At 31.9% G+C, this 10958-nt stretch overlaps 1 protein-coding gene across 1 annotated transcript in view; it reads right to left on the bottom strand.

Annotated features, from left to right (window-relative positions):
- The window catches only part of KIF2A (kinesin family member 2A), a gene marked incomplete at its 5' end in the record, with an annotated part of 28129 nt that extends 17736 nt beyond the window's left edge, over positions 1 to 10393 (bottom strand). The window contains 8 exon segments of the mRNA NM_001077073.1: positions 1731 to 1893; positions 2281 to 2335; positions 4121 to 4216; positions 6059 to 6159; positions 6778 to 6843; positions 8002 to 8056; positions 9782 to 9901; positions 10293 to 10393. Of these exon segments, the coding sequence (NP_001070541.1) occupies positions 1731 to 1893; positions 2281 to 2335; positions 4121 to 4216; positions 6059 to 6159; positions 6778 to 6843; positions 8002 to 8056; positions 9782 to 9901; positions 10293 to 10370 (734 nt within the window).
- Between the last annotated feature and the right edge of the window lie 565 nt (positions 10394 to 10958).

Genomic DNA, 10958 nt, shown 5'->3' on the forward strand with positions numbered 1-10958 from the left:
GTCCTAGAATTGCTTAAAGCTCTTTAACGCATATCTTCAAGCAATAATTCCATAATAAAAAATGGCCACAAAATTAATAACTGCCAGGGGGGGAAAAAAAACCTGATAGTAGCTGAGCTAAAGACACACATATTAATAGAAGACAATAGTAAAGTTTTAAAAAGTAACAACAAAATATGGTAATATCAGCCAGATAAGTAGGACATACATGAAAACCAAAACAAAAAACCCCAACCCAAACTCAAAAATATATCAAAGGTTTCAACAGACACAGAATCAAGACTGGTAATCTCAGAAAAGAAAAGCTAGAGGGGGAAAAAAGTACAAAAACATTATCTTAAGAAGTATAAAAGTGGTAAAATTTTCCTGAATGTGAATAAGCAAATATAAATGATGCTTGTAAGACAATGAATTCTGAACTGATGAATAGTCTTGATTCAGGAAAAGGATGCCCAAATATTATAAATAAGCAAATATAAACAATCCTGGTAAGACAATGAATTCTGAATTGACACTCTTGATTCAGGAAAAGGATGCCCAGTATTATGTATTGGTATAATCACTGCTGGAGTCAAGATTAAAAAGGTAAGGAGGGACAAAAAAATACTTCACTGAGCAGTGCTCTAAAAAGCGTGATACAAAACAAATGGGTTTTTTACACAGGCTTCAAAAGAACATATGTGAACACTTTATACAGCTCTACTGATTTTTCAAAGGCACAACTGGAGAAAGTACAGAACAAAAGAAGCAGAAAAAAGTTTGAATCAAACAGAATTAGAAATGAGTCTGAAGAGTGATAGGACAAAAAAAAGCCTAATTCCTCAATCCACGGAAGTTAAGGATAAAAGAAAGGGGACAGAATTAATATTGGTAAAATTAAGCATAAATACAGGGTGAAACAAAATGTTTACTAAATCTAGCACATACACAGAAACACACATTTATAATGATTTCTTGAAAATGATTATAAAAGTCAGACAGATATATTTTTGAGACAGTAGTGGAGGAGACAAGGGAGTGAGGGAGAAGGAGAGGACTCAGTTTTCAGAAAGGTAAAAAATATACAATTTATCATTATAATTCCCTTTTTAAACAAATTCTTCACAATACCTCTATCTAGCATTCACGTACTCTTTAATTTTGCCCTCTTCTTTAGAGCTGAACTCCCAGTTTACTGGCTTAAGACCAGAGGAGTTGATCTTAACAGGATCTCATTTATCATAACTTGTTAGCATTCTCACTAATTAATTTTGTTTTCCAGTCAAATTTATAAAATAAAAGGGCAATGAAGCATAGCATTCAAGTAACTGCCAAGAGCATTTAATATAGACTGAAATAACAATGCTGCTAAAATTGACCTGTTAAATAATGAGAAGTAAATGTTTACAAACTATGTATGAAAATCTAAATTCGGATAAAATGTGGGACACCAATGCATAATACACGTAAGTTTGAAATGTTTGTAGGTTAAATATGCAAACATAAGAATTTGATGTACTAAAACTATTCCAAAGTTTAAATATGATAAACTAGGCAAATGCACGTAGATTTCAGAACTTTTTTCCTTAAGTGGTCAATAAAGATTTAGACAAATAAGTGTCTGATGTATAACAGTTATGGATATTGCACCTCTGGAGAGATATGCCAAGATCAATGTAAGTTTCAGGGTGGTGCTGAACACCCTGAACACAGAACAAGAACAAATTATGATTTACAACAAATTTACCTACCTGTAAACCATTTCATTAGGAGCTGAGTCATCAAAGGCATAATCAAAACGAAATGTTTGGTTTTCTAGGTACCTTGTTAAATCTACTTTTTGTTTTGGTTCATGTACCATCACAACATCTTTACTAGGGATTGTGATTACATCAAGATCTTTCATTTGAGTTTCTAAAAGAATAAATAAAAAAATCAACGGCCAGTAATTTCCACATCATTTGAGTTACTGAACAAAAATTATTTTAGGTAGTAAGAATTTAGATAAAAGTAGTATAACCCTGTAAATATAAATATCCCATAAATATGCCATTCAAATAGACTATTTCAACAACAAAGTTTTAAAAAAAAAAACCCAAGATTTCCATAAAGCCAGGAAAGGCAAAGAGTCTTACAGCAATAACACATCAAGAGCCCTAACCACAGAAGTCTGCCTAATGTTTATATACAAATGAAATGATTTACGTTTAACTCTTCCAAATCAATTTGATTTCTGCTACAATCAAAATAAACCGCAAACAGGACAAAAATTGACCTTTGATTGGAGCTCAACAAACATACCTTTTTTATTGAGTGGTCGTTTTCTTACACAAACACATATCCTGTGTTCATCAATCTAGAAATAAAATAAGTTTTCTAGTTATTATTGGTGAATTATAAAACACTGAAAAGTTCATTATGCAATATTTCTAAGGTTTTAGAAATTTATACACAGCAAAAATACGATATGTAATTCACAAGTTTTAAGAGTCATCAGACAAAATTATTTTAAAAATTCAAAGTATAATGGAAACTTGCTGATTTTGTCATTTGGTAAACCTCTAGGAAATAACTTTGCAGACGACACGACTACTCTTAACTGCAACAGGTTCACATTAAGAAGCCACCTTATTTATGTCAAGATGGGCTGTATACAACAAAAGTAAAATTTCCTATCAGACTGAATTGGAGGGAAAGTTGTTGGCAAAGATAACTAGCTGTAGACAAGAAACAGGATTATCAGAAGATCATTAGGCAAAATAATTTGAACAATTTCATAATGTGCCAATTAATTAGACATATTTATTCATAAAACTTATGTTCCCAATATCTGTCTTGTAATGATATTTAATATAAAGTAGAAATTTGCAAAGTATGGCCTAAAAGCCTAACCCAAGTCACTACTGAAGTTTTACTGAAACAGCCATACCCATTCATTTATGTATTGTCTATGGCTGCTTTTCATACTACAAAGTCAGAAGTGAGAAGCTGTAACACAGAAAATATGGTTCACAAAGCCAAAAATATCAGGCCCTTTTCAGAAAAAGTTCTGCAAACACTACTGTAAAATCTGAGCTCAGATATAAGTTAAACAAATGGAGGGGCAACAAGAACTAAAATACACGAGATCAGATGTTATGAACTACTATTAAATCATATATAATACATCTGCCTGACATAAACATTTATTTTGTATACCCAATACATTCCATGTATGCTAGGTCAGATGTATTATTTTTCACAAATACAAATTACACAAGTATTCCCTGTCTAGTAAATTCTCATTCTTTAATAGGAAAGGAATGCATAATAAGACATTTTTTAAGCACTAGAGTTTTGGTTTACAGCATTCCTCAATAATCATTACTGTTAAAAGCCAAAATGACATTTATTTAAAAATAAAAAATTAATTAGAAGTTGGAAATGATGATGGGATCTACAGCCCAAGCCAAGAGGAAATCAACTTGGAATTGAGATGAAAGTATAAGTGATGGTTGCTTAGCAAAGCCCTTGGTAGGGCAGAGCAACAGTCAAGGATGTCAGAAGACACAATCTGCTTTCTGACCATCATTTATCTCACTTCCAAGTTATTTCCTCTTGGCTTGGGCTGTCGATCCCACCATCATTCCCACTTACTACTGATTAACTTTTTATTTAAACTTGAGCAAACTTCGGGATATAGTGGAGGACAGGACAAGGAAGCCAGGTGTGCTGCAGTCCACGGGGTCGCAAAGAGTCGGACACGATTTAGTGACTGAACAACCACCACCAAGGACTTAAAGGCTTTGCTGTGAAACGGGTATCTCTGTGAGAAGCCTGTCTAACATATCAATTATGGGAATTATGGGTAAATGTGGGTAGTTTCTTTCTCTTTTTTTGGCTGCACTGAGTGGCTTGTGGAATCTTAGTTTTCTGACCAGGGCTTGAACCCAGGCCCTCAGCTTGGAGTCCTAACCACTGCATCACCAGGGAATTCTCAATGGTTTCTTGATTTTCTTCTTAAAATATGGAGAAGGAACACTCATAAAAAGAGGAAAAAGTTACAGAGCTAAATCTAAATACAATATTAATTTAGGGGGTATCAAACATTTTTATTCACAGCATAAAAAGTTCCAGGGCAATCATTTACAAAGAATCTTACAGGATCTGCTGTTGTTAACGGTCTATAATCCAAACTGCCTCTAAAGTCTCTGATCATACACATAATTTCATAATTTGGGTTTGTAGCATCAACATCCTGTAAGAAGACAGAGAATTCATCATTTATTATAATTACAATAAAGTAGCATTTGTTGCATTTATACATGGTTTGAAAATTAAAATTAAAGTAATAAATTGTGTCACTAATAATACCCAAGCCCAAACTCAAACCAGAGATGTGATATAGTTTCAGAGTTCAAGATCAGTAATTGCCCAGAAATTACTTTTATTTTAAAAACAAAATTCTGTTAGTCTACGTGCAATCTGTTAACTCCAAGCCAAATATTGCTTATTAAACCCACCCTTGTCTTATTTCGAATGTTATACACATACCTTAATTGTCCTAGAAAATTGAGCAAGAGAAACAGTACTCATTCTAAACATCAAAAAAGAACTCTAGAAACGCAGAAATTCTTAGAAAAATGCATTTAATCAGATTCTTATTTCCAATTCTTAATTTAATGTTTCAAGAAAATAGAACTATGGATTCACTTATGTTCATTTCCTATTTTTACTGAGTCTCTAAAAAAAAAACTAAGGCATGGTATAAAACAGTTCCAAATCAACAGGATATAGGATTTAAAGGAACTGGAAGCCAAGACAATTTTTTAAATCTTTAAAATTCAAAGTATTGAATGGTAACAGCAATTTACTTTTTTGCTTCAAAACTGAGAAAATTCAGATTAAGACACAAATAGCAATAGCTAACAACCTTTCCTAGCCAGGCCAGGAGTATAAATTATTAAATATTTTATGTCAGTTTTCCCCCCCATGTATTTTATTGCAGATTTGCTTTGAGTACGACTCAATTTCAAAACTGTTAATGTAACATACTTTCCATTAACGTTTTGATAAATAACACCAACTATATCAATTGAAAAGTAGAATATAGAGATCACAGATAAAAATATCATGAAGTACCCACAGGAGACACCAGGTGGCATCTGTGCTAAGAATCAGATGATATCAGCATCATTTATTTCAAAACCCAACTGGTCATTCTCAGGTCACTTTCAGATATAAGCTGATTTATTCAGGTTGAATATTATATTGATTCCACAACATCTTTATGATTAAGGGCACTTGAACATACTCCTAATAAGGAAACAATCCTGATATCTCATTACAGGAAACAAGTTCTGAGAATTGTAATAGTTACAATATAAGCACAATGGAGGAATTATTTGTACAACAGTAAAAAATGTGAAGACCTGTAGAGAGATAAAAGACCAGTCTTCTACGTAATTTTCCATTGTTGGTAAAATTCTGCTAACTATCTAAAGGAAACGTGAGAAGGGGGGCATGACAGAGCTACACTCTCAACATCTAGCATAAATCAACATACAACAAATTTCCACTCTCTCATTATGATATGTTCATTTATTAACCATGGAAAAACAACAGTAACATTTATAGTATAACCATACACTTTAACTGGTACTTTCAGAATGCAATTTTAGTCCTTTTAAAAAACCTGCTGCTGCTGGCACCCCACTCCAGTACTCTTGCCTGGAAAATCCCATGGACAGGGGAGCCTGGTGGGCTGTTGCCGTCTATGGGGTCGCACAGAGTCAGACACGACTAAAATCCTATTATTCTTGATGTTATAAATCTATTAGAATTCTGCAGCACAATGGCTTACTATTCAAAATGGAAAAAGCCTCAGGACTAAGACATACCAACTAAACGAAAAATTTATGTAGTAAAAAAAAATCTGTTAATAACTTATTTTCTCAAGAGTTTATATTATTCCTCAATGCCAATCTAAGGAACTATATTGAAATCTTTAAAGGAGTTATTTTTTCATAAGCCAATCACCTTCACTGACACAGTAAAATCTTTGGTTGGTGCATAAACAAAATATGTTTTCGTTACAAACCTGGGCTCTTTTTTCTCTAAGTTCTTGCTGTTGCAGTCTCCTTTTTTCTCGTTTTTCTTGCAACTTCTCTACCTCTTTCACACAATTCGATTTTCTACGTGCTAGAAGAAAAAGATGAGCTGTAGAAGTATAGTTTTCTTTTTAGAGTACCGTACTTATACAGAAAAATTTTATGTATCAATGTGATTTTACCACATACACCCAAAAAAAGGTACACAGGGACAAAACATGCCCATGACAAATATGTGAACTTACTTATGAGCTGCTTTAACACAAATTGGAACAGGACAAAATACGAGTAAGAGTCATGAAAAGTGACTCTAACATACTGCTACATATCATCTCTTGGTTTAGAATCAAAGATCTCTGAACTGATAAGGATAAAGGAGCATATTTCTTCTGTAACATCTGTCAAGATCATCTGGCCAGAATTTTAAATTTAAAGCAACTGAAACATTGTTATAGTTTTATATTTATAAATTTTTTTCTTCCAAAATATACATTAAAAAACCCAATTAACAGACTCACAACAACAACAATTTTCCACAATGGTAAAAATAAAACCTGCAATTAAGCTTGCAATTTGGGGACTTATAAAGTTGACCAAGAGAAGTTACATGTATGACTAAAACGACTGAATCCTTGGTACATGATTTACATACAAGGGGGTCCAAATTCCTTTTTTGCAGCTTGAACTGGAGATATATCTGAAACACTACCATTCTGCTGTGCAGAGGAAGACTGTTCAGGAAGCTGACTAGGCCGTGCGCGTGCAGAACCAACCACTGAAAGGGAAACACAAGTTTTAAATATATGTAATGATCAATTCTGTTCAATACACTGACAAGCTGAGAGGTTTTCAAAGTAACATGTACAGACTTAGGTTTTACCAATGTAATTGTAGCTACAAAACTCAATCTGAATAATTTATATAAAAACCAAAGCCAAACTTGATTTTAAATAATCATTAAAAAAAAAAGTGGGCAAAATACAGATTTTATAGCACTCTCATTTCGAAAAACTCAAACAATTCAGACATATAGAAAGTGGCGGATTCATGTTGATATATGGCAAAACCAATACAATATTGTAAAGTTAAAAAATAAAATAAAAAAATATATAAACTAGAAAGTAACAATGTAAAAGTATTTCAACTCTCTTTGTATTTTAAATCCCACTCTGCTCTTCAAATACGCAAATCTTCAACAGAGAATTTCCCACTGTGGATGTTACAAAAGTGGAAAAAACAATACTGAGTTAAATACAAACATTACATTTTACAAAGAAATGTAAATTTTCACAAGACTCAAAGAACAGTGCTGAGAGTGCGGGGCTTTCCCTCTACCTTGAACATCTCCCCTAATACCTACAGCTGTCCTGCGTCATTGTCTGTACATACAAGGAAACATCACTATTAGAAAGGACCATTCTGAAGAGCAGAAAAGAATTAACTGCGCTTTACATCACTCAGCTGAAAACATATGAGAGTCTTGAAATTAACTACAATTTATACCTATTCAATTTGTCTTCAGTTACCCATGATACTTTTTAAAAGTCTGTTAGCCAGAAAATTATGTAAAAATATCAATGATAAATTTATTGTTAAATAAGTAAATGTTAAATAAATTGTTAAATAAATAAATGTTAAATCAATTGACTACTTCCCCATTCCTTTCTTTCTCATAATACTCTTTTCAAATCTGAAAAATGATTGAGTAAATAAGATGGATCAAAACTGCACATAACATGGAGTTTCACATTTATCATATACCTTTACAAATCATTTTTTAGATATCACTGACATTATTGTCTTGGGAAATTAGGAAGATTCAATTTTAAAAATTAGCCATGTAAAGTTTAAATAAATAACACCACCAGGGGTAATGTTTACCTTTGATTTACCTTAGCAGGGCCATAGGCAAAATTAATACATAAAATTTTACCTCTATTATCTCTTGGAGGAGGCTCATTCTTAATAGAAGCCACAGTCCGTCGATTCTATAAAAGAGAAAACATTCATTTTACTTTCTCTCTTTATTCCTCATATATACATCTATCATAATCAGCTTCCTTTAATTAAACAAAAATAGACATACAATAATACAAAACTAAACGGAAAAAAGGGAAAAAATAAATGGAGAAAAACTAAAATTATCTTATAATAAATTACCTGTAATGCCATCAATATTCAAGTTTATTTAAATACCCTGCCACTGTCCCAAAACAGGCAGAAATTAAAATGAGCCAGGTACTGTTCTAAGGGCTTCATATGTATTAATTCATTTCATCTTCACAACAACCCTATGAGGTCACTATTATTGTTATTCTGGATTCTCAGATGAGGAAACTGAAGTAAAAACAGATTAAATAATTTCATTAAAGTGTGTGTTTTTTAATCATCATGCTACCCTGCCAAAATTTCATCTTTGGATGTCAGGGGTAAGTAACAAAACAGAATTTTTAGGCAATGTACAGCTCATTGTTAAACTGAAACATCAAAATACTATGAAATACACTGTTGGTTTTCACGAAAAGGTTTCATTACACTTGCAAGGTTTTGGTCCTATTATTTATTTACCAAGACTTGACTTTATTCACCTAAAAAAAAGAAACCAAATAATGCCATGAGTTTCAATGCTAACTGCTCATCAAATCAGATGGCTACTATTAAAAGAATATTGATGCTAGAGCCACTCTTTAGATAAAATAAAACTGAATCTCTAGGAGTGGGGTTAGGAATAAGTGTATTCCGAAAAATTTCCAGGTGATTCTAATATACAGCAAAGGTTGCTAAGGACATATCAAGAAAGATAAACTATGAAGATCCTTCAAGGCTGTGAAGCCAAATATGAAAAACAGTCCATTTACAAGGGAGTAATTCTAAGGGGGATCTCTAAGCAGTGATTCTCAATATGCTGAAATTATATGAATTGAAAATGTCTTATGTTCATAAAAGCAGAATATTGTTGATATCAGAATTTTGCTGATATTGTTGAGTTTCTATCATATTATATGTGGGTGCCTATGAATGTCTTCCATGCAAGACAGTGAGCTCCTACGGGGCTAAAATCTTATTAATCTTTGTAGAAGATAAAATCAACAATGTAGTAAAAATTTTTGAACACAAAGAATTGCAGATTTAACAACTGTCAGGGACTATCTGGTTTTTAAAAAGTTGTATTTTGATACAAAGTTTTAACATTGAGACATTTCAATAGAGAAGAGGAATTACTTTAAAATAATTTTAAAATCACATACATTTTTAACTGTTAGGAGGGGCATAGCATGGCTTTAAAATTTACCTTCACAGATAATACAGAAATAGTTAAACTGTCATCTCATTTTTAAAAATAAATCTAAACAGCAGAATTACTATCTGAAAAGACTACTAAAATGGAAATTTATTATGAAAAATAAATTAATCTTTTCTTTATCAAAGTCATATGTATTCACTCAACAAATACTAACAAGCAAAGATTTTGACCACTGTCTTCTAATAAACTACTAGTCTTAGGAAAAATCCTAACCAGTCATGAAATTTCTAGGATCTAGAATTGTGAATTAGATAATTTTTCAATCCTTTAAAGTATGTGTGTGTATATATACATGCAGATGGCAGAAAGAATTAAGGTTTTTCTAAAAGCAAACAAATACATACTCTTCACAGTCCCATTTCAAACAAGAATACACACACACACCCTGCTCTGAATTTGTATCACTAACCTTTACAATTTTGTTTACTTTGGCTGAGGATGTTGGAGGTGGGGGTGTCTCTGGACTGGGCTCAATATCTTCATCTGGTACAAGGTCAGGGTTAAGTGAAAAAATGCTCTCCAGGTCAATCTGTTTTTAAAAAAGCATATATTTTCGGTGAATTTAGACAATCTTTCATTTTCAAATAAATTTACACATAAAGGATAAATGTTAAACAATTTCAGTCTAATGAATAATATTACCTTAAAAATTAAATTACCTAGAATTACAACCAACATATATTTATTTAAAAGAATCTCTCTTAAGGTAGTACTTTGTGGTCTGATTATATGTCTAATTACATGAGATATACAGGAGGTATCTACCTTTCTTTGAGTGAAATTTTTTAATCACTTTGAAAGTTTTTCAAAGAATGATAGCAGATACATGCACTATATTAAACTATACAGTTTTCTGTTTTGTTTCATATTCAGAATCTTGATTTTAAGACTGGAAATAAAATTTAACCTAGTGATCATACCTCTTTGCCTTTTGTATCTCCATTTTCTATCCACTCAACAGTTACACTTTCGTTATCTTCATTTAAAGATGTTACCATTGCTTGATGTATTCGGCCTAAGTGGGAATAAAATATACACTTTTAAAATGCTACAAATTATGGTATCCCTAAACACTGTCAGAAATAATTTTATAATTTACAAGTTTAAAAGACTATGATACGAGGGATTTGCACAGATTCTTGGGATTGGGGAATGAACTTTGTCTATGGAACCATAAATGAATTTGCCACTTGTCAAGACCAAGAACTCAAGAAACTGGATTAGACTGAAAGTTTTATTTTCAGCATATGTGATAAATGGTTACATGTGGCATGGAATGCCTGAAATTTTATACTGTTAAAACAGTTTGAATCCTTAAAGTGTCCTTATTGTAAGCCAACAATGATCCTGAAGAACACATAACAAAAATTCATGAAGCAATTTTTAATACTATATAGATACAAAATACTTTTAACTTAAATTTCACTATCATTCCCTATACAATTGATCAAATTGTTTAGAAATTATTAGGAAAATGGATCTGAGTCCAAAAAGTTCAGTTATTTTATACATGGGCTCATATAAAAATTAAGTGATGAATACATATAATCTTGTTATAATTTCAAATACTGAAGATTTAGGTATAT

The sequence above is a fragment of the Bos taurus genome, chromosome 20, assembly GCF_002263795.3.
Source record: "Bos taurus isolate L1 Dominette 01449 registration number 42190680 breed Hereford chromosome 20, ARS-UCD2.0, whole genome shotgun sequence".
Lineage (NCBI taxonomy): Eukaryota > Metazoa > Chordata > Mammalia > Artiodactyla > Bovidae > Bos > Bos taurus.